This window comes from Balaenoptera physalus (assembly GCF_965194825.1).
Source record: "Balaenoptera physalus genome assembly, chromosome: 16".
Classification (NCBI taxonomy): Eukaryota; Metazoa; Chordata; class Mammalia; order Artiodactyla; family Balaenopteridae; genus Balaenoptera; species Balaenoptera physalus.
The window spans coordinates 89575266-89599456 of NC_138898.1; the positions used below are offsets into that span (position 1 = coordinate 89575266).

The following is a 24191-nucleotide window of genomic DNA, read 5'->3' on the forward strand; positions in this document are numbered from 1 at the left end:
AGCCCGTGAGCCACAACTACTGGAACCCACGTGCCTAGAGCCCATGCTCCGCAACAAGAGAAGCCACCGCATTGAGCAGCCGACGCACCAGAACGAAGAGAAGCCCCCGCTCACCGCAACTAGAGAGAGCCCACGTGCAGCAGCGAAGACCCAACGCAGAGAAAAATAAATAAATAAATAAATAAATAAATAAATAAATGTATTAAAAAAAAAAGAAAGAAAATAAATGCACAACAAAATTTCTGCATTTCTGAGAAAGTTAAGCTTCCTTAAAACTGTGTTCCTTTTGGTCTGGTTTTTTCTCTTTAAAGTGTACTGTCAGGAATTCCCTGGCATTTCAGGGGTTAGGACTGTGCGCTTCCACTGCTAGAGGCCTGTTTTTGATCCCTGGTCAGGGAACTACGATCCCACAAGCTGCGTGGCGTGGCCGAAAAAACAGCAAAGACAAAATCATCATACTTTAGCCGTTAAACGAAGTCCAGGGCCTTTAGTTCCTCCTCAAGGGCTATCGGGTAATATTCTGAGCCACGTCCTTGGAGCTGTTTTGCAGAGACTGAAACCCCCAGCAGGTGGAAGAAGTTAACTGCGTGCTGCCCACAAGCACGCAGACCCCAGACCCGTTGGAAGCAGAAGGCTGATGATGTTGAGTCCCCGCTACCTCACCACCGACCAATCAGAAGAATGTCCGTGAGCTGATCACGCACCCTGTGACCCTGTCTTCAACACGCAGCCCCTTTCTCTTTTCCCTATATAGTCCTCAAGCAAAACCTCAGGAGGGGAGAGTTGGTTCTTTGGGACGAGTCCACCTTCTCCCCTGGGCTGCTGGCTTCCTCAGTAAAGCTATGTTTCCTTTTACCCAACACTTGTCTCTCAGTACTGGAGTCCTGAACGACGTAAGATCTGCCTCATCTTCTGTAGTTTTTCCTCCATGAAAAATAATTCAGGATTATTTTTCAGAGTTAAGAAATGTGGTTGGATAATCACAACGCCATTAAGCCACACCTCGTTGGGCAGCAAACAGGCGAAGCCGACTGGTAATGACCACACACATCATGATTGTGAGAAGACTTTCATCTTTATTACATTTCCCCAAAAGCTGCATTGCACGGTACTCTTTAATAATCTAAAATAACATACAAACTTGTTGAGAGAAGTTAAAAACTTACGACTGAATTCCCACAATTCAGTAATGAGAACTAAAAATATAGAAATTTATGCTTACAAGAATTGGGAGGAAATACCCACCTAGCTATAAGTAGAATGGAAATGTTATGTAATAGATAAAATGTATATTATGTCATAGATAAAACCAAAAATCTCTCTTGAAAATGTGAATAAAATTGTATATAGGTGTAAATATACAACAGCTGTAATACTCATCACAAAACTTGGTGGGAATAAGATGTTTCACAATGAAGACTATTTCAAAACTATTTAAAATACATCTATAAATATAAAATACAAAAATACAGTACTTCTGTAGGTGACATTTTCAAAATAAGCCAGTGAAAGTTAAGTCATCAGTTATGACCGTGTGGCTCTAATTATATATTTTAAAGTTATTCCCTCCTGTTCTGAGCCCCCTACACGCCACCTTCAAATGCTTCTAGACTGGGGCAAAGAAGTGTGTAAAAAATGGGACCTCCAGTGTTCATCTCAGGGGAGATTTGAATGAAATGATCTGAAAATTGGGGTGGTGCCTTCCAAAGGGATGGAACGTGACAGAACCCTGATTTCTTATTGTCCTGCCACAGACTCCTAGAAGCACGCCCCGCTCTCAGGAGTGTGACACGAAAACTCTCTTGAGCTCGTTCTAGAAGACGCTGGGTTCTTCCCGATCATCTGCACAAGAGGCTTCTCCCTCCCTTCCTCACGGCTGTCGTCAGCGTGTGGATTGACCTCCTGTGCAACATCCTCATCTCTCCTGGGCTCTGTGATCTGGAAGTAAGAGAAGGAGCAAGGACGTCAGATTTCAAAGTGGCAACTGTCCAGATACAAAGGTTTTCACATTCTTAGTTCTCACCAGAATTGAGACTCATTTATGATGGCAGTTTTATCTCAAATTCTCCATTCGGAGCCCCAATCCTGAACCATTCATTGTTTTCAAGTGCGATTCTTGGAGGTTGGTGAGCCTGACTGCAAAAACTACTGAATACACCTAAAGTCAGGCCCAGTCATCTGCTTTATAGCCAAGACTCCAGGTGATTCTGCTCAGGGAGCTGGCATTTGGAGAATGCTGCTTTAGTCTTAACTCACCTTGGTCCTTTGGCACCACTTAAACTCTGAACTTGGAACCACACTACAGACATCACTGACCGGTCAGCATCGTGGACCAGGAGACCTGCTGCCTGATCCCTAATCCTAATCCTGGATCCTAATGTCTATTTTATTATTAATTTTTAATTGACTTATTTTCTTTATTTTATTTTTGGCTGCATTGGGTCTTTGTTGCTGCGCGTGGGCTTTCTCTAGTTGTGGTGAGCGAGGACCACTCTCCGTTGCTTCTCATGACGCTTCTGTTGTGGCGGAGCACGGGCTCTAGGCGCACAGGCTCAGTAGTTGTGGCTTGCGGGCTCTAGAGTACAGGCTCAGTAGTTGTGGCTCGTGGGCTCTAGAGCGCAGGCTCAGTAGTTGTGGCGCACGGGCTTAGTTGCTCCGCGGCATGCGGGGTCTTCCCGGACGAGGGCTCGAACCCGTGTGCCCTGCGTTGGCAGGCGGATTCTTAACCACTGAGCCACCAGGGAAGTCCCTGGATCCTAATGTTTAAATAATAGTCAGTCCTCAACTTGGTTAGTGTTATGGGCTGAATGTTTGTGTCCCCCCAAATTCTTATGTTGAAATCTTAAAATCTTAACCGCTAAGGGGCTGGTATTAGGAGGGTGGGGTCTTTGGGAGGTTATTAGGTCATGGGGTAGAGCCCTCATGAATGAGATTATTGCCCTTGTAAAAGAGACTGCGGTCTGTTGTTTATAAGCCACGCAGTCTGTAGTATCTTGTTAGGGCAGGTCGAACGGACTAAGGCAGCTAGTTTGCAAGATTTCAACCAAATGTTTGCTCAATCCTCTGCCCACATCTAGAACTCTAATGTGTCCATTGTAACAAGCCATGCTGAAGGTGGCATTCCTTAACCGTCACTCGTTCTGATAAACCGTCTTGACCATAAAGTTGAGGGGGAAAAGGTGAATTGTACAAGAGGAATCATTGGTCCAGAAGTGGTGAGTCAGGGGAAATAAAGAGTCACAGGTGATCTGGCCGTAAGCAATTGGAAAGTAAATTTGGATGAAAATAAAGCTAGTCATAATTGGTCTTTTCTTATTGAACGTGTAGGCTGTTCCATCTAATATCCTGTTTGTAGACGTTTACTTTGTGGTAGGTAAATCCTAGAACCCATATCCCTGAGGGATGTAAGGCCAAAAATGAATTAAAAAGAGAAACTCGAAACACCGTATATGGAAAAAAATCACCACCATCTCATCAGAGCTGTTATTTGGACCCAATTGCTTTGGGTGAAATGACTTCAGTGAGACCCATGCGTCTGTGACAGACTGGTTTCCCCGAGGTCTGGCGCCCACGGGCCCCACGGTGCTGGTGTGTGTGTGTGGCTGTGAGGCCGCGGCTGGGCGCTGAGTCGGCGTGTGGCTGTGTGCCCGGCTGGCCCCCTTCACAGCGTGAGAGGTGATGTGGGTCCAGCAGTGGGATTCCTCCGATTTCCTCAGTAAGCAACGCGTCATTCCGCCCGCACCTTTGCGGACGCAGACCTACCTTTGCGCAGGCCGATGACCTCAGGCCTGCGTGGTCCTGGGGCCTCTAGGGCAAGAGGGCGCGATCTCTTCCCCACACCCAGAGCTCTGGATCAAAAGCCTGGATCTGGAAAGACAAACAGCCCCTGGAAATGAGGATGACGCTGCCTCCCCGTGCCCCGCGTCCGGTTCTTTCTCGTCCGTCCCCAAGTCCCAGACCGAATCCCCCATGATCCCCACCTCCTCTCCGGCCCGGCCCCTCCCCCAGACCGCCACAGCCCACCCACCTGCTCGCACTCTTCCCGAGTGACCCTAGCGTTCCAGCCCATGGAACGGATGAACTGGAGACGCAGTTTGTGGAACAAGGGACGCTGGGAGCGGTTCTTTCCATAGAGGAACGAAAAGATGGCCTGTTTGGGGGCCTGGTTGTCCTCTTCCATGTCGTTGGCCACATAGCTGGGGAAAGACATCAGGTGGCTGTTATCAGCACAGGAAGGGCCTCCACTTGAGATCAGCTTCCCAGAAAAGAGGCAGGCTGAGCATCCTGACACGACCCACCCAGCCCTGCCCAGCGTCCCCGAGAGCCGCCCAGTCATCAAGGCGCCACTGCCAGGCAGGACCTTCGCAAGGGTGCCTCTCACACCTTGATGCTGCGGAGAAAATCCAAACCCCCTGTTCCCTTCAACTTGTTGTATGTGCACACACCTCTCTCCCTATGTTGTAGGTGTATGTACAGTTCCTGAGGGCAGGAGCTGATCTGATCTATTTCTGCATTCGTCCCTCTCCTACCAAATGACACATTTAGGGCTTGGTTCATCTTGATGCATTAATTCAACAGCCTTTTGTGAATCTCTGTTCCCATCACCTCATATTCCCCAGCGTGTAGGGTGTACTTTATAAGGTTTCATTAGATGAATGAATGAATGAATGAATGGATGAACATTTTATCTGGTAGCCAAATGCAATACCGATTACCTCGAAGACTCACAATAACAAACATTCGCAAAATGAAAAGAATTGTGCTGAGTGTTTTGGGAATGCATTGACATTTTGACAAGACCTGCCTTCCACATTGTGTCTAGTCTAATGGGACTGGGGAAGGGGAAGGGGGGAGATAAGAAATGACTGTAATGCAAAGCATCACATTCTAATACGATTTTAAGTAAAGTGCCTCCGGGATGCAGAAGTTAGGGAGATCAGGCATCGTGAAGGTTTTGGTGTTTGAACCCACTTTAAGGATAGGGTCATTTTCTTCAGGTAAATGTGTGGGAAAGATCCCTGGACAGAAAAGCACAATAGAAACTTAGAGGGCAGGGTATTTGGAAGGAACAGTGACACCAAGGAATAAAGTATCAGGACAGTGTGATGGAGATTGCAGAGAGAGTTGAATTCCAACCCAGAACTCTGGCCTTGATTTGGCACGTAATTAGCCAATGACATTGTGTGAAGCGGTCAGACCTGGGTTTTGGAAGGACATGCAGGCAAATAGAGCCGACTGGCTTGGGAGACGTGGAAGAAACATCAGTGGGGAGCATTTTCTACCAGGTCCGCGCTATGTGATAAGGGCCCCGATTGTGGCATTTGTCGTGGGAACGCAGAAACGGAAGATAATCACACTTGGTGCTGATGTGGGAAGACCCGAGACCGGAGAATGAGAACCGGAAACGTCTCAAGTCTATTTACTTGTGGGCAGGATGGTGTCAGTTCTTTCTTCCTCTCCTCTTAGGAAGGTTTCGTGTTTTGCTTTGTTTCGTTCAGTGTTTTAATTGACATTAGGGCAGTTTGTTTTGTCAATGAATGGTATAAAAAACATAACTTCGTTTGAAAAAGAAACCACTCTGCTGTAATCCTGTCATTTTCACAGCCAGCGTAAACGGTACAGAGGGGTTTAAAAAAATAGATGAAAGGTCAGAGCCCCAGGTCTCTCCCTGCGCCCTCCCAGGGTGTTGAATATTGATGGAGGGGATGGAGCAAGATACTCACAGAGCTATAAAGAAATGGATTCTCTGGAATTGCCAGGAGAAGAGCCCGGCCCGGCTGAAATAAGCTATCACCATCGACAGGAGATACTGATGGAAAGAGGGAAAAAAACGTAGGAGAGAGGTCGCATCGTGGAAGAGGAAAAACAGTGGGATAAGGGAGCAGGGGACGAGGAATGGGTGGTGCCACTTGGAGAAGAGACCCCCGTGTTGGGTGAGCCTGATTATTTGGGGGAGGGGAGGGGACAGAAGGTCAGAGTTTGCGACGCTCCAAGGATGCGAGGCTGTGGGTTTGAGGGCGTGGACTTCGGGCCGCTGGCACTGGACGGTGTTTGATGAACCGGAGCCAAGGCGAGTCCCCAGCAGCTGAGAGGAGAGGGGACTTAGGCAGCAACCACCAAAGGGGCACACCTGGGGCTCAGATCCCAGTGGGGACCTCGAGGCCCCTGGAGGGAAGTGTTGACAAGGCATCAGGTTGGGAGGGGAGTGGAAACGTGGGTGTAGAAAGCACCCCGCGTGCCCACCCAGGACAGGCGCTGGAGCAGGAATCCATCTCAGTGGGGGACTTACCTTGTCAGATACCCGCAGGTTTTTGTCCCAGGCGAGGAATTTCCTAACGACGGGATCCTCTGTGAAAAGAGGGCAGATGTTTGCCAGTGGGAACAGGGCTGTCGTGGGAGCATTCCAGAGCCAAGAGGGAGAACCGCGCCCCCCCTGGGGAAATGCCAAGATGTGGCCCAGGGCGAAGCTGATGGGAAGAGGGGAGGGAAGACCATTCGCTGTGGGAGGAAAAGGGGTGACTCCCCTTCTAGGGGGGCCGAGTGACAGGGAGTGATGCCCCTTCATCATGCATTCACGTACCAGTGCAGAGGGCATCGAGTTACTCACAGCCAATTTCTCAATTGACAGTCACGTCAGGGGGCGAAGGTGGCTTGTCAGCCCCCCCCACCCCCGCCCCACGCCAGTAAGATTCAAAAGGCCAGTAAGAGCTAGAGTCTCAGGGGTACAGTTGAAACCAAGCGAACCTAATCCTGTATCATTTCTAAATCTGACCTAGTCTTGTATCACTTGTAAGTCTAACCTAATCCTGTATCATTTATGTGTCCCCTGTGTCCTTTACCCGTAGACAGTCCGCCAGGGACGGAGAGCGCACCAACTAGCAGGGAATTCTTTTCCATTGGGAAAGTGTAGTCATTGGAAGTTTTTGTTTGTTTGCTTTTCAAGTATAGGATTGGAAGGTGCTGGGCGGGGGGCGGGGGATGCTGGTCCTTACCGAGCATCCTGTTGAAGACCTCGTGGTGCTCAGGCAGCACTGAAGACACCCGCTGTCGCTTGAGCTTCATCTTGAGCCCACTCAGCGACTCCACGACCCAGGTGTCCTGGGCCTCAGTGGCCGGCTCGCCCTCCTCCTCCTCCTCTCTGAACGCCACTGACCTCTTCCTCTTACAGCCAGGGCGCTGAGGCGGGGAGCTGCAGCCGGCCCAGGGGGCTGAGAAAAGACAAGAGACTACAATAGGACGTTCTCGTCTTGGGAATTCAGCCACTGGTGACCACCCAACCCCACCCCGACTCCGCCTCCCCCCCGAAACACCCCTACCCTTTTCAGTCTCATAGACCTCTGACCTTGCCCCAAGTCATCTTTCCATCTTTCTCTGCCCATATCTACCTATCCCTCCCCTGTCTCATTTTGTCATTTTTCCAGCTTCCTGTCCTGAAAACTCTTTCTCATGGTAGAGAATTTCTCCCACTAGGAAAAAAGAAGAAAAAGAACCCTCCCCTTGTTTCCTCTCTTCCCCTCTCTCATCCTTGGATCTCATCTCCTAACCCTCTTTCTTGCTTCCCAGGGTTTCCGTGTCCCCAGCTCCTGTCCTCTCCTCCCTCAATCCCTGGCTTTCTGAATGTCTCCCTTCTTTCATAGGCACCTGACGCAGGTGCTCCTTCCCGACCTCTGTACCCTTTCCTCCTTACTGGTCAAGCCTCTGAAATTCCTTCTCGTGCCAGCTCCCTCACCTGACGGTCCTGGGCTTTCTTCGTTGACAGTCACCTCCAGGGGGTCCCCTGAGGAGCTGGGCTGGGAGTCCTGGTCCTCCACCTGGGAACTCGGTTGACGATTGGCCATGATTTCTCCCAAACTCTTCCCTTCCTCGAAGCGTAGACTCTGCTTTGTCCCAACTCTTCTTCTGGACTTGGGCAAAACACAAGTGGTCGTCCCTTCTCCGAGCTGCGGGGCAACTGGCAGTGGAGAAAAGCTCTGGCGAGATGCTATTGTCCACCTCTGCTGCCGAGCGACACGGAGTCTGGTCCTTCCAATCAGGAAGGTCGGAAGCCTGTGACGTCATCATGGGTCAAACTGGCAACCAGTCTGAATGAAAACACAAGTAACTGTCAGACCTATGTGTGCGCTTGTCCCAGAGATCAGGGGTAAATGGTATCTCCTGCCACTGACCCAACCTCTGCCCGTCCTCCAAAAGCCCCCTCAAGGTGTCCGGACCCCTCTTTACCGCTTCCCAGCAGGTGCGCTGCCCTCTCCCTGCTGGACTCTCCCCCTCGCTCCCATTCCTTTTCCACGGCCTGGTGGGAGAGTGGGGAGAGGGACAAGGAAACTTAGGAGAAGCAGCAACGGTTAAGCCTTGTAAGAGTGAGATAAGTATGTAAAAAAGATCCCAGGTGCACTGACTGACTGGATTGAAAAGTTACGTTAAAACACGCAGTTTGGCAAAGCTCTTCTGCTCAATGTGTCCTGACACTGTGTTCAGAATTCTGTACTGGGGGAGCACACGTCCGCCACCCTCAGGCACCTTTGAGTCCAAGAGCCATTTTGAGAAGCTAAAACCAGAGAGAAGGACAGGTGCTCACGCACCCTTCAAAGGGGTCTACAAACAAACACAGAACAACAAAAAAGGGCACCTTTGGATTTCACGGAGTCCATGGATTGTCCAAAGCCTGCCCCTCGATTCCAATTAAGAAATTCTAGTCTACTTACCAAAATTTTTTTTTTTTAAACATCTTTGTTGGAGTATAATTGCTTGACAATGGTGTGTTAGTTTCTGCTTTATAACGAAGTGAATCAGTTATACATATACATATGTTCCCATATCTCTTTCCTCTTGCATCTCCCTTCCTCCCACCCTCCCTGTCCCCCTCCGCTAGGTGGTCACAAAGCACCGAGCTGATCTCTCTGTGCTATGCGGCTGCTTCCCACTAGCTATCTATTTTACATTTGGTAGTGTATATATGTCCATGCCACTCTCTCACCCTGTCACATCTCAGCCCTCCCCCTCCCCATATCCTCAAGTCCATTCTCTAGTAGGTCTGTGTCTTTATTCCCGTCTTGCCACTAGGTTCTTCATGACCTTTTTTTTTTTTTCTTAGACTCCATATATATGTGTTAGCATACTGTATTTGTTTTTCTCTTTCTGACTTACTTCACTCCGTATGACAGACTCTAACTCCATCCACCTCACTACAAATACCTCCATTTCATTTCTTTTTATGGCTGAGTAATATTCCATCATATATATGTGCCACATCTTCTTTATCCATTCATCCGATGATGGACACTTAGGTTGCTTCCATGTCCTGGCTATTGTAAATAGAGCTGCAATGAACATTTTGGTACATGACTCTTTTTGAATTATGGTTTTCTCAGGGTATATGCCCAGTAGTGGGATTGCTGGGTCGTATGGTAGTTCTATTTTTAGTTTTTTAAGGAACCTCCATAGTGTTCTTCATAGTGGCTGTATCAGTGTACGTTCCCAGCAACAGTGCAGGAGGAGGGTTCCCTTTTCTCCACACCCTCTCCAGCATTTATTGTTTGTAGATTTTTTGATGATGGCCATTCTGAGTGGTGTGAGGTGATACCTCATTGTAGTTTTGATTTGCATTTCTCTAATGATTAGTGTTGTTGAGCATCCTTTTCACGTGTTTGTTGGCAATCTTATATCTTCTTTGGAGAAATGTCCATTTAGGTCTTGTGTCCATTTTTGGATTGAGTTGTTTGTTTCTTTGATACTGAGCTGCGTGAGCCGCTTGTATATTTTGGAGATGAATCCTTTGTCAGTTGCTTCGTTTACAAATATTTTCTCCCACTCTGAGGGTTGTTCTTTTGTCTTGTTTATGGTTTCCTTTGCTGTGCAAAAGCTTTTAAGTTTCCTTAGGTCCCATTTGTTTATTTTTGTTTTTATTTCCATTTTTCTAAGAGATGGGTTAAAAAGGATCTTGCTGTGATTTATGTGATAGAGTGTTCTTCCTATGTTTTCCTCTAAGAGTTTTCTGGTGTCGGGCCTTACATTTAGGTCTTTAATCCATTTTGAGTTTACTTTTGTGTTATGGTGTTAGGTAGTGTTCTCATTTCATTCTTTGACAGGTAGCTGTCCAGTTTTCCCAGCCCCACTTATTGAAGAGGCTGTCTTTTCTCCACTGTATATTCTTGCCTCCTTCATCAAAGATAAGGTGACCATATGTGCGTGGGTTTATCTCTGGGCTTCCTATCCTGTTCCATTGATGTATATTTCTCTTCCCTAAAGTATATTTCAATAAAGGTATGTACGTTGTTTTTTTAGACACAAGGCTATCGCACACTTAACAGACTACAGTATAGTGTAAACGTCAGTTTTTCATGCACGGGTACACCAGAAAATTCATGTGACTTGCGTTGTGGCGGTATTTGCTTCATTGCAGTGTTCTGGAACTGAAGCTGCAATGTCTCTGAGCTGGGCCTGTATACCCAGAAGTGGGATTGCTGGATCATATGGAATTTTTATTTAAAAGATTTTGAGAAAACTCCATACTGTTTTCCACAGTGCCTGCACGATGTTACATTCCTGCCTACAATATGCAAGGGTTACGATTTCTCTACAACCTTGACAACTGTATGTTTAAAAAGGAAGAAAAAATTGTAGCCATTCTAACAGATGTGAGGTAACATCTCATGATGATTTTGATTTGCATTTCCCGGATGATTAGTGACGTTGAGCACCTTTTCATGTACCTGGTGCTGTGTTAAGTATTCCTAACACACATACACAGACACAAAGGGATAGAAGGAATCTTTTGGAAGTGATGAGTATATTACCGTGATGGTGGTGATGGTATCACAGGTGTGTGCATATGTCCAAACTCATCAAGTTATACAAATTAAACCTGGACTGGACTTTGTATATCAGTTATACGGAAATAAAGCTGTAAAAGCCCAGCAACAAGTGGTGTGTTTCCTGAGCCGGTGAAGCCCAGGTACATCTTTTCTCCTCTCCCAGGGCTGAACCCACCCAAGCAGGCATTGAACTTGGCTCACTTTCCGTTTCTTTAGTTTCCCCTTCTGTTACTTTTGTGTTTCGGCTTTGTTTTCAGATTACAGCTAAGTGCTTCCCCATTTGTAGCAGCAGTGATTCTGAGTTTGGCTCTGTCGTTTGAAGACTTTCGATGGTCTCTGTAAAGCGATTGAGTTTCTACAGAGCTAATCTCAGTTAGGTGAGAGGTGACAGAGGGTCTGGTTTGTTAGTCTTTTCTTAGTCTTTTCTGTTCGTCTATTTGTCTACTTTGACAAGCTCAAATCAGTTAAGACTCTCTTGCCCAATGGGAGGAGAACGGCTCTTTAATCTCTAGACTGGTGAGTGTTTATTCCTGACCCATGTCTAAGACTTTAGAACTGAAGGTAAAAGTTCCATTTCTCTGTATGTCTGTGTGTCTGTAATTCAGAAAGGCCTTTACCTGTGACAGTGTGAGTATGTAATGTTTTCCTACTTCTGGATCTATTAAAGTAGATTGTAGAGTCTCTTAAATTCAAGGGTTTGTGTCCTGATTGGCTTACAAAGATACAAATGTGCTTATAAAAATTATGTATCCCTCAAATTCTCAGAGAGAAAGGAATTTGAACTTCTGATACTTTAAATGTGCTAGAAAAGTATTCTCACGGAAATCAAGTCAGGGAATTCCCTGGTGGTGCAGTGGTTAGGACTCGGTGCTTTCACTGCCAGGGTCCGGGTTCAGTCCCTGGTCAGGGAACTAAGATCCAGCAAGCCTCTCGGTGCAGCCAAAAAAACAAACAAACAAAAAAATCAACTCAGAAATTTAAAGACTTCAAGTTTACATAATTTAGGTAAATCTTTGGCAAATGAAGCTAGTTTAATAGTTTTGGTTTAATACAAAGTTACTCCTATCTTATTTATCAGTATTAGGCGTACATTGAAAACAATTCTACTTGGGTGTGTTCTTCCTAAATTTATATAGGTGTACCCATCAAATAAGCTAACATTACTTCTACTTAATATTTAAGGTTATGAAAAATGTAAATTTGTGTTTAGCCACATTTAATTATTCTTCTGACAAACTTTATTTCAACAGTAACTATGTTTTGTACTGTGTTAGCTTGTCGATACATTCCAAGATCTTTAGTTTACGTAAACCCTTGAACTGATATTAAATTGTGTTACTGACTGGATAATCATTGGATACCGAGGTCATTTGTAAGCAAGACAGAAACCTGAAACGTTGATCACTAAGCATAATCTCAAGTTCTATGCTCTTGCTGCATATTTTTATTTGTTACCTAGAGGCTGTATCTGTGGGTGTGTTAATGAATGTGTTTGTGTCTGGCACTTGGAGAAGTTGTGTAAGGGATGTTTGTGGCTTCGTAATGTTGTGTTACGTGTGTTCATGAGCTCTGCTAGCCTACAGTGCTGGTGTGTGATGGGCAGTTGTCAGTTATTCACTCCTAGTTTTCTTTGTGCAATGGAAGTAACTTGGGTTCAAAGTTGTTATGAATATAATATGAATGAGGCTTGAGCAATAGTAATGTTATCGGCTGGAACAGAACTCAGGTGCAGCTGCTCATCGCTCAGAAGTCAATGTTCCAGAGACAAGGGTTGGTGGAAGAAGAAAGATGCTTTATTCAGGAAGCTGGCAAGCTGGGAAGATGGTGGACTAGTGTCCCCCAAAGCATCTCCCAGTTGCCCGTTAGAGGGAAAAGGGGTTTATAGGGAAAAGACGGGAAGTCTCTGGGCTGTGCAGGTGGGGGCTACATGCAGAGTAGCACAGTCAGCTCTGACCATCATCTTGACATTGGTCGTGCAGTGGTGTGGTCAGTGTCATGTTGATTGTTTCCGGCACAGTTAATCTTCAAGTCCAGTGCTGGATTGTTCCCATTTCCTTGAGGCCAGTTCCTGGAATTGTGTAAGCCATTGGTTCAGGTCTGCTCAAGATGGAGCAGCTTATGTCATAGCTCCAGTCTGGTCACCATACAGTTAGCTCTCTCCTCTTGTAGCGGTTTTAGTATCTGCAAAACAAGTTAGGAATGTGTCTCTGACACTGTTACTTATGTCCTTGGGGAGGAACTAAAGATTCTGTGACTGCTGTTGTCCTAAACGTGAACTGCTTGAACCTGTTGTTTTGTGACTCAGGGGAGGCCTGGGAGACTGCAGCTGTTTTACAAGCAAGAGGCAGGGGACATGGAAGGGCCCTGCAGGGTCCTGCTTGGTTCCAGCAACCGAGAGATACAACTTTGTATACAAGATGATGAGATGTAGTTTTGTTTATTAACGGGAACAAAAGTAGTTTGGTCCTAAAGTAAAATGACCGATTGTTCCAGCACCAGAAAGAGGATAGTGAAGGACACCACCTGAATGAATCTAGAAAGTTGTCGGAGATTGGTGGAAAGGGAATTGTATCGGTCTCAGCCGAAGGTGGCTCAGTTTTGATGATTATTGCAGAGATTTTCAAAAAAGAGCTTATGGTTCTCTTAAGTATCAAATATATTGATGCAAAGCTGGAGTTTGGTTTTCTCTCTGTAAAAATGATATATTTTTTCGTGGAGTATTGGACTCAATAAGTGGTTGGAAAAGTTGTTCTCTAAATCTGCCTAAACAGCATAGATTCTATGTCTCACAGGAAGAGCTTTCTGCCCCTAGTTCTGAATTCATCCGGCCGCCTTATTTTCTTGAAAATAAATGCACAGGGACTTTCCTGGTGGTGCAGCGGTTCAGAATCCGCCTGCCAGTGCAAGGCACACGGGTTCGAGCCCTGGTCCGGGAAGATCCCACATGCTTTTAGAAACTAGAACACGGAGAGAGTGAGGTCATATGAAATTTGAAACGCTAAATATTGTCATAGTTTTAAGCAGTTTGAAGATTGCTGGAAGAAATGATTTGTCATTCATTCAAGTAATACGCATTTGATGAATACTTGCAAAAAGTAAACAATAAAAAATCCTCTAGAGCCCGCGAGCCACAACTACTGGAACCCACGTGCCTAGAGCCCATGCTCCGCAACAAGAGAAGCCACCGCATTGAGCAGCCGACGCAGCACAACGAAGAGTAGCCCCCGCTCACCGCAACTAGAGAGATCCCACGTGCTACAGCGAAGACCCAACGGAGAGAAAAATAAATAAATAAATAAATAAATAAATAAATAAATAATTGTATTGTAAAAAAAAAAGAAAGAAAATAAATGCACAACAAAATTTCTGCGTTTCTGAGAAAGTTAAGCTTCCTTAAAACTGTGTTCCTTTTGGTCTGGTTTTTTCTCTTTAAAGTGTACTGTCAGGAATACCCTGGCATTTCAGGGGTTAGGACTCTGTGCTTCCACTGCTCGAGGCCTGTTTTTGATCCCTGGTCAGGGAACTAAGATCCCGCAAGCTGCGTGGCGCGGCTGAAAAAACAGCAAAGACAAAATCATCATACTTTAGCCGTTAAACGAAGTCTAGGACCTTTAGTTCCTCCTCAAGGGGTATCGTGTAATATTCTGAGCTAGGTCCTTGGAGCTGTTTTGCAGAGACTGAAACCCCCAGCAGGTGGAAGAAGTTAACTGCATGCTGCCCACAAGCACGCTGACCCTAGACCAGCTGGAACCAGAAGGTTGACGATGTTGACCTCACATTACCTCACCACCAACCAATCGGAAGAATGTCCACAAGCTGACCACACACCCCTCAACCTCCCCTCCCTCACCCCACCTTTTTGTAATTCACTTTAAACATTTTTTAAATTTTATATTGGGAGTATAGTTGATTTACAATGTTGTGTTAGTTTCCGGTGTACAGCAAAGTGATTCAGTTATATGTATACATATATCTATTCTTTTTCAGATTCTTTTCCCATTTAGGTTATTACAGAATTTTGGTTTATTTTTCGTTGCGCTCTGTGGCTTGCAGGATCTCAGTTCCCTGACCAGGGATTGAACCGGGCCACGGCCGTGAAAGCCCAGAATTGTAACCTCTGGGCCACCAGGGAACTCCCTAGGTTAATACAGAATACTGAGTAGAGGTCCCTGTGCTATACGGGAGGTCCTTGTTGATTGCCTGTTTTATATATAGTTGTGTGTATCCGTTAGTCCCAACCTCCTGATCTGTCCCTCTCCCCCACCTTTCCCCTTTGGTAACCATAAGTTCGTTTTCTATGTCTCTGTGTCTGTTTCTGTTTTGTAAAGAAGTTCATTCATATCATTGTTTTAGATTCCACATAGAAGTGATACCATGTGGTATTTGTCTTTCTCTGTTTGACTTCCTTCACTTAGTATGATAATCTCTAGGTCCATCCATGGTGTTGCAAATGGCATTATCTCATTCTTTTTTATGGCTGAGTAGTATTCCATCGCATATATGTACCACATCTTCCTTATCCATTCCTCTGTCGGTCGATGGACATTTAAGTTGCTTCCATGTCTTGGCTATTGTAAATAGTACTGCTATACATATTGGGGTGCATGTGTCTTCTTGAATGATTGTTTTCTCTGGGTATATGCCCAGGAGTGGGATTGCTGGGTCATACGGTAGCTCTAGCTTTAGTGTTTTGAGGAATCTCCATCCACAGTGTTCTCCATAGTGGCGGCACCAGTGTACATTCCCACCAACAGCCTCACCCCATCTTTAAACACCTTTCCCTGAAAGCCATTGGGGAGTTGGGGCCTTTTGAGCCCTAGATACCTGGACTCCTTGCTTGTTGACCTGCCGTAAACGCTGCACTTTCCTTCACCGTGACCCGGTGTCAGTAGATTGTCTTTAATGCGTGCGGGCGAGTGGACCCAAGTTTCGTTCAGTAACAGCGTGTTTGGAGACTAGCAAAACTATCACCTCTCCTCCTGTCTTTTCCTCCTGTGGGTGCAGTTTAATATAACATCGGCTGTAGCTCCAGTGCAGAAATGTCAGTAGAGTGAAGCAGAAGTGCTTTGTCAGTACAATCCTTTCGGCATGAGAGTCACGTGGAGAAAATATTACAGCACAGATGCCTGGACACAGCCTCACAGATTCTAATTCCACAGCGCTGAGCTAGGGCCTAATTTTAACTTTCTCAATTGACCTGCTTCTGATTTGCAAATCTCTGGGTGGGATGTGCCACCCAGGCTGGTGCAGTAGGGGGTCTTCAAGGCGTCACTGAATGACATAAGCGGGAGGGAGGTGAACCGTGAGCTGGATTTAACACAGGCAGCCTCTGGCAGGGCTGTGGCCAGGCCATGGGTCCACAGCTGAGCGGACGTCTGTGTCAGCCTCCAATCCTCCTGCCAACGGGTCCGTGACAACCCCTCCGGCAGCCTGGTGCTGCTGTTGCTAAGCAGCCCTGGGGGCGGAGTTCAGCCCAGGCACCTGCCTAGTACATACATAGTGCATGTGCTGCTGAGGAAACGGCCCTCTCCACCAGGAAGCCTGGAGCACACCCTCCCGTACAGCCCTCAGAGGGGCCCAACCCTGCTGACACCTGCATCTCAGACTTCCAACCTGCGAAAATGTCGGACAGTGCATTTGTGTTGCTTAAGCCCGCCAGTTTGTCGTACTTTGTGACGCAGCCCAAGCAAACTGCTATGACCTGTATTTTGAAGACGAAGGAATTCACATGTGATGGTCACTTTCCTGTTTCCCCTGCCTTTATTTTTATTTTTAAAAAATATTTATTTCTCTTAGGCTGCGTCGTGTCTTAGTTGCGGCACGCGGGCTTAATTGCCCCGTGGCGTGTGGGATCTTAGCTCCCGGACCAGGGTTCCCAGGCTTCGAACCCACGTCCCCTGCATTAGAAGGCGGATTCTCTACCACTGGAACACCGGGAAAGTCCGTCCCCTGCCTTTAAATTAAGACGTGTCCCTGAGCTTCAAAGAAGCACCTGTCCTTTTCTGTTAGGTGAGAAACTTGAGTTTTCTTCTTAAACGTTGCATTTCCTGGTTGTGGTAGATGTGTTAGTGTTGAAAAAAATGGTTGAGAGACTTTAAGAGGAGAATGCTTTACAAATCCTGAAGATGGGTGCCAGTTATCTTGATAAAATTGGTATGTTAAGAGACCAAACATAAACAGGAGAAAACAGAGGCAACTACTTAGGAAATGAAGGATGGGAAAGGCTTCTTCAAGTACAGTGTCAAAGCAGATGAAAAGTATGAAGTGAAAGATTTGAACACAAAATATGTTTTTAAGTGTCTGTATAACAGAATGTGAGAGTAAAAAATTAAGTTAAAAAGATAAAGAACAGGGATTGACAGATACACACTTGTATATGTAAAATAGATCAACAATAAGGACCTACTGTATAGCACAGGAAACTATGTTCAATATCTTGTAATAACCCATAATGGAAAAGAACCTGAAAAAGAATATATATATTCTTACATAAGTACATGTAACCGAATCACTTTGCTGTACACCTGAAACATTGTAAACCAGCTATACATCAATAAAAATAGATAACTGACAAAAGAGGGAAAATATCTGTATTTAATAGAGACACAGATGCAAGAAGAGAAAGCTTTATATTGTAAATATCCATATATATGAAGAGAGTTTAATGAAACCAAACTAAAAGGTGGCCATTGCTGCTTCTGGTCAAGGTGAAATCACAGGGTTCAGGTTTACCCTCCTAGCTTAAACAACTTTAAAAGGGGGAAATGTATGAAGTGACGGTTTTTCGCCTTTTGGAGAGAGGGGTGAGTCGTGAGAGACATCAGCTCCCCGCTGGACACCCTGTTCATTTGGATGACTCCGTACTTATTCCCCCCTTTTTTTTTAAAAAAAATATTTATTTATTTATTTTTTGGCTGCTTTGGGTCTTTGTTGCTGCGCGCGGGCTTCCTCTAGTTGCGGCGAGCGGGAGCTACTCTTTGTTGCGGTGTACAGGCTTCTCGTTGTGGTGGCTTCTCTTGTTGTGGAGCATGGGCTCTAGGCGCATGGGCTTCAGTAGTTGTAGCACGCGGGCTTAGCAGTTGTGGCTCGCGGGCTCTAGAGTGCAGGCTCAGTAGTTGTGGCGCATGGGCTTAGTTGCTCCGCGGCATGTGGGATCTTCCCGGACCAGGGCTTGGACCCGTGTCCCCTGCATTGGCAGGCGGATTCTTAACCACTGCGCCACCAGGGAAGCCCCTTATTCCCTTCTTTCGAGCATTTCCTCAAGACAACTTGTAATAGAAATACTTCCAGAGAGTGTCCAGGGCAAAGTACAGGGCAGGGGGCTGGGGAGCCCAGCATGTCTCTGGGCTGAAGGGATAGAGTGTGAGGTGTTGAGGTGGGCACAGCAGCTGGGGTTCACAGGCCACCCCAGTCTTCTGCTGAGACCCGGTCAGTGCACGTGGGTGAGGTGAGAACTGGAGGGCCTGGTGGCGGGCTGACGGGCGCACTGCCCACCCAAGGTGCTTACAGGGTACTCAGTGTAGCTGATGTCTTTACCTGGTGACAATGGAAAATGCGAGAAGTGCGCCCTGGAGGTTTGCCAGGCTCAGGCTCAGAGGAGGCGTGGTCGCTGTCATTCCCACACAAGCAGCATTTCATCGGTGGGAATTCAGGCAGAGGCCACAGTCAGCAGCAGCAAGAACCGGAAAAGACCATTCCTGGCTCTAAGCAGCCACTTCCAAGAGCAATTTTGGAGAAGCACACAGTTTGTGCAGGATTAATTTAATGTGGCACTTCAGCTGGGGAAATCAGGAATGGGTTATGTGCTTATTCATTTGGATGAATCATCACTTCTTATTTCCGTTTTTAGAGGATTTCCTCAAGACGCTTGTCATATAAATACTTCCTCTGTCCCTTTCATAAGTATCTAAATCTTTTTCAAAGCTAAATCAGTCTCTTGCCAGCATTACAACCCAGGAATGTTTTTGTTAAGGACCTGAGAGCTATCTACTTTATGTCTCTGTCACCAGGGGAGTTTAGGCTAGGTGTTAGGCACTTTGCTCTGAGCTGTAACTACCTGCTTGTCGTAACAGATAGGAGAAGTTGTCTTTCTTTTTTGGATAAAAGGTATGAACTAGCATGGACCAGTTCATCACGAGATGACCAGGTGAATTTAGGATGTACTCTGAAAGAATGTATACCATTTTTATGGTGTTGTCAAGTCTTTTCACATGAGACAAGTTCCCGTTTATCTTGAGGACATGTATGCAACAGATTTTATCTGCTGAGCTATTAAAAAAAAAAGGTGAGGTTGATTTCATTTGCACAAACATTAGTGGTTCGCCTGTGGTGCACAGCACAGTCTGGTTGAATGGCGATTCCACAGTAAAACCGTTTTCTTTATTTGTACATTTGTGGAGAGGATTTTCTCGGTTGCCGGGATATTTAATTTTCATTTTTATTTTTTTTTGTTAATTACTTCATTAATTAATGAGACTGCGCTGCGCAGCATGCGGAATTTTAGTTCCCCAACCAGGAGTCAGACACGTGCCCCCTGCAGTGGAAGCTAGGAGTCTTAACCACTGGACCGCCAGGGAAGTCCCTGGAGATTTTATTTTTAACTTTTCCTCTAGCAGCTTTTAAGAAACAGTTGGCCAAGAACACAGTTATATTATTTCACCCCCAAAATAGTGATAACTCATTACCCTTATGATTCCATTTTTGAAAAATGATGTTTTTACCTAACATAAACAATATCCTCTTTAAGAGGTAAGATCCCAGGTATGTGTTTTCTGTTTTCGGTTTGTGTATACCTTCTGATTTTTGTACAGTTTTTAATGCGTTGGTTGTGTAATGTAAAAAGCTACAATTTCCATTTTCATTTCCTTCCGTGGGTAATATTAGTTTGTATCGTGGCTGGGCATTTATTGTATCCTAGGATTTGAATGAAAGTTGTAGCGTTTCAGTTAAGCGAACATGATACACTCCTTCCTCTCTGCTGGTGGTGGGGGAATCTCAGATGTAACCCGAAATGTCTGAGGGCAGGGAAAGGACCAGGGTCTCTGGAGACCATCCCACAGCCCCCACTTGAGGCCACACCTTTCCTTGATCGCTAACAGGAGTGAAGACAAATGGGCCATTGAGTCCCTGGTCCAGGCGGCCCACCCTCGCAGCACAGCAGTTCTTCACCGCCAGATGTGCTGGAGACACTTATGACGCTCCCTAACGTGACGGCGCGGAGACTTCTGGGAAATAGAGTCCTGGTGCTTGTCCCGCTCTCCGGGCGGGCTTTGGCAGGCGGATTTCGGGCGTCCCCCTGCGCAGGCGCGCCTCACAGTTTGTGCGTGTTGGCGCATGCGCACCATTGCCGCACCGCCCTCGCTTCCAGTGCGTGCCCAGGTCCCCGCTGGTCGTCGTTCTCAGGTCCTGGCGGCTGGCGGGTGAGGATTGCGGGGCGTGCGGAGTGGTCGCCGTCCGGCCGGGCCGGCAGCCAGCGGGCGCGGGCTGTGCGGGCGAGGGTTCGCGTGGGCCGGGCAGAGGCTGGAACGGGGACCCCCGAGCGCGAGCCGCGGAGCCCGCGGGCTGGGCCGCAGGGGCCGGGCGGGCGGGCGGCGGCGGCGGCGCAGTGCCCGACCGTCTGCGGCGCGCGGCAGAGCGAGGTCCCGGGAGGGACGTGGGCCTGAAGGAAGCTTGTCCCGTAGGCCCAGAGCCGGCTCCTCGGGCCCAGTGGTCTCGTGAGGCGGAGAGGAGGGACCCCGGGAGAGGAGCGCGCCGGAGGAGCAGCCCCCGGCCCGGAGCTTCGGGAGCCCGGGGCCGGTCCGCGAGTTCCGACTGGGTAGGTGGTGCGTCTTCGGGCCTGCAGGCGGTTGTAGACCCTGCGGCCCTTGGAGAGCGGGGCTCGGGTGAACCCGCCCCGGGCCCCACAGGAGAGCGACCGGGAGGGTTTGACCGCTTCCCGGAGGTGGAGGGGTCGGGCTGGAGGGCAGGGCCGGCTGCTCCGGATGGGGCTGCCCTGGGACTTGTGAGTTCCGAGTGTCCTGGGGGAACAGGGGCCACAGGCTCGGCCGCGACGTGCCGCGTCCACCCCTCCCTCCAACCACCATCCTCCTCGTCGTCCTGCTGTCGCCGTGTCGGGCTCTGGCACGTGTCTCTCAAGGCCCATCAGCATGTTGGTTGTCTAAGCTAAGCATCCGCTGCCCCCCTGGGTTGTGCCCCGTGGAATCGCACAGTGTAGTTAGTGCAGGATGAGTCTGCAAGGCTTCTATCCTGCTGCCTCGGTTGAGGAAGGAAGAGATTGGGCCTGAGGAGGGAGGTGACTTGTCCCAGATCCTCAGCGGGTGTGCACGTGGGGTCGCTAACAGGACTCAGAATTCATAGGACAGGTGTTCTGTCCACTTCAAATCAAAAGATAAGTTTTTGAGCGTCGCACTTAAGTTTGTCCAAATAATTGAAAGAGTGAAACGCACCTGAGTGTATCCCTTTATCCTGGGTATCCTGTGGGTTTTCTGCTCTGAAGTTGTTAGCAGAGTTGGTGAGAAGAGATAAACTCTAAGCGTTTTTTAATCTCATATTTAACGACGGAGGTTTATTTTAATAGGAGTCAGCGTACACTGACTACTGAAAACAAAGTATCCCCTCAGTTACCACAGTCACGTGGGAGTTACAGACGTGAGGGTGGTTGTTCCCTCCTCATTCTAACAGGCCCTTGTGAAGGTGAAAGGGTGGGTCTCCCACAGGTGTCTCTTGTGGAGCGCGGGGCGGATGCTCGTGCACCCCGAGCCGCTTCAGTTGTAGCTTCACTGCCTGCGTTTTTCTCCTTCTCCAGGTTCGCTTCCACTGTCACAGTCCTGCACGTTGTTCCAAGAGCAGCGGAAAATGAATCGGCCTCCGGTGAGTTTTGCTGTTTACGCATTGACTTGCTGCTCTTGTTTTGTAGTAACAGCTTGGGAGGCGAATAGTTCAAAATTTAAAATGGGAAAGTCGGACTAGGTAAAAGATGTGGTTAGACAAAGCATAGAGGAGCAGGTCAGTACCAACTGTTTCTGGCAAGTTCTATGCGTAGATCCCACGATCCAATATCCTCTAGCTCCATCCGTGTTGCCACAAATGGCAACATTTCATTCTTTTTTTTTTTTGAATTTTAAAAGATTTTTTTATTTTACTTTTGGCTGCGTTGGGTCTTTGTTGCTGCATGCGGCCTCTTTTCTAGTTGTGGCAAGCAGGGGCTTCTCTTCCTCGCGGTGCTTGGGCTTCTCATTGCGGTGGCTTCTCTTGTTGCAGAGCATGGGCTCCAGGTGAGCGGGCTTCAGTAGCTGTGGTATGCGGGCTCAGTAGTTGTGGCTCGCAGGCTCTAGAGCATGGCTCAATAGTTGTGGCACACGGGCTTAGTTGCTCCGTGGCATGTGGGATCTTCCGGGAACAGGGCTTGAACCCATGTCCCCTGCATTGGAAGGCGGATTCTTAACCACTGCACCCCCTGGGAAGCCCCTCATTCTTTTTTTTTTTTTATGTCTAATAGTCCATTGTGTGTGTGCGTGTAGCCATATATATATATATATATATATATATATGACGCATCTTCTTTATCCATTCAACTATGGATGGACACTTAGGTTGCATCTATACACTGGCTATTATAAGCAATGCTCAGTGAACATAGGGGTGCATGTGTCTTTTTGAACTAGTGTTTTTGTTTTCTTCCAAAAAAATACACACAAGTGGAATTTCTGGATCTTATAATAGTTCTACTTTAAAATTTTTGAGGAATGAGGTGCACTACTCTTGACACGAAGGTTACCTGGTGCTGTTAGGTGAATCCATCCAGGATCTCTGTGAAGACCTCCAAAACTGTTAAAACATAAGGGGTAGGCACTTCCCTGGTGGCCCAGTGGTAAAGAATCCACCTTACAATGCAGGGGGCCTGGGTTCAATCCCTGGTCAGGGGACCGAGATCCCACGTGCCGCAGGGTAACTAAGGAATGGTGTGGAGGAGGTGAAGGAAAAGACCACGCCAAGCTCAGAGGCCCTTTCAGATGGCAACAAACTCCTGACATTGACTGAAAATCAAAGTTCTTTACGTGGAACAATCGAAGAGGCAGGATGGGTCCTGTTAGCGAGGTCCCCTGAGATGCCAGGTCACCTGACCCCCAGCTCCAGATGCACAGATGTCCGGGACCCAGGCTTTGCTGGCCTGGGAAGGCTGAGGGTGCCCAGCTGCTGACGGGACACACGGGGCGGGGGAAGAGGTGGCTGCCGCCCAAGGCAGACGAGTGTCTGTGCAGAACTGCCTCGGCTCAGCCTCCAGAAGCCTGTCTCAGAAAGCGACAGCAAGTCTTCCAGACGCTCTGCCCAAATTCCATGCAGGCGTCAACGGTCACACCTGAGACTGCCCGGATGAAGGCTGGGGGCCCACACGTTCACACACTGGAAGTTATTACCAAATGCAAGAGTGAGGGATCAGAGCGTGAACTAGTCTAATTTTAATGCATAAGTAGAATCACGCACACCTTATTCTACTTTCCGGTTTTGCATTTGTAATTTCACAAAATGTGTGATACGTAGTGGGGGTTGTTAGTTGCTTGTAGTTTTGCCTGATGAGAAAAAAACAGCACAATAAGAAAACATTATAGTTTTCGCTTGTAATGGGCATAAAAATACATGCACTGTTGTTGATTGAAAACAGCATTATTGTGAATGTTCCAAATGATTTTCTATTTGGTGATGGGTTAAGTGGCTTGCCCACGTTCACTTTTATGAAAAGGGAAGATTAGAAAATTGCACTCTTCTTGGATTTTAAACTTTAAGAAAATGGATTTCAGAAAACCTGGATAACAAATTAAGAAAGCAATCAGAACTGCAAATATTTAGGGGTTTTAGGTTCGTTTCAAAACACAAGGGAACAACCCATGACGTACGTGTCTTAAAAGACCACTTGGGGGCTTCCCTGGTGGCGCAGTGGTTGAGAATCTGCCTGCCAATGCAGGGGACACGGGTTCGAGCCCTGGTCTGGGAAGATCTCACATGCTGTGGAGCAACTAGGCCCGTGAGCCACAGTTACTGAGCCTGCGCGTCTGGAGCCTGTGCTCTGCAACAAGAGAGGCCGCGACGGTGAGAGGCCCGCGCACCACGATGAAGAGTGGCCCCCACTTGCCGCGACTAGAGAAAGCCCTCGCACAGAAACGAAGACCCAACACAGCCATAAATAAATAAATAAATAAATACAATTTAAAATAAAAGACCACTTGGTACAGTAAGATTCCACAGACGGCCTTGTAATCACAGAATGTAGCACTGGTTACACGTTTCCCACAAGCCATGTTCTCAGCGTGAGGCTAATAGTGTCGGCTCACTCCCCTGCTTGGGGGCAGAGAGGACGGGTCTCCTTTGCTTTCTGAGATTCCT

General features: G+C 47.3%; 3 protein-coding genes across 44 annotated transcripts in view; 1 reads left to right on the plus strand and 2 right to left on the minus strand.

Moving 5' to 3' along the window:
• Positions 1 to 24191, plus strand: part of LOC309644876 (uncharacterized protein) — a 140822-nt gene that overhangs the window by 30299 nt on the left and 86332 nt on the right. For 8 of the 42 annotated variants that reach the window (XR_014254641.1, XR_014254642.1, XM_082429147.1 and 5 more), the window contains exon 4: positions 21616 to 21680. The exons of 8 other annotated variants lie outside the window; for them this stretch is intronic. Coding sequence is in view for 23 of the 34 variants with exons in the window: in XM_082429147.1 (XP_082285273.1) it covers positions 21616 to 21680 (65 nt within the window). In the remaining 11 variants the exon portion in view is untranslated. Of the gene's footprint in view, positions 1 to 13929; positions 17693 to 19909; positions 20231 to 20491; positions 20626 to 21615; positions 21681 to 22560; positions 23470 to 24191 lie in introns of those variants that run through there. 26 more of the 42 variants (XR_014254635.1, XR_014254637.1, XM_082429145.1 and 23 more) reach the window with 10 other exon arrangements.
• LOC309646092 (speedy protein E4-like) lies at positions 1090 to 7838 on the minus strand (the record flags this gene model as incomplete). The annotated part of the gene is made up of 6 exons (XM_082432074.1): positions 1090 to 3867; positions 4028 to 4196; positions 5724 to 5809; positions 6290 to 6348; positions 6993 to 7208; positions 7730 to 7838. The coding sequence occupies 6 exons, from the start codon at positions 7836 to 7838 to the stop codon at positions 3808 to 3810; spliced, it is 699 nt and encodes a 232-aa protein (XP_082288200.1). The 3' UTR covers positions 1090 to 3807.
• The window catches only part of SDK1 (sidekick cell adhesion molecule 1), a 1005745-nt gene continuing 994136 nt past the window's right edge, over positions 12583 to 24191 (minus strand). The window contains exon 51 of the mRNA XM_082429098.1: positions 12583 to 12992. The gene's annotated coding sequence lies outside the window, so the exon portion shown is untranslated. The remainder of the gene's footprint in view (positions 12993 to 24191) is intronic.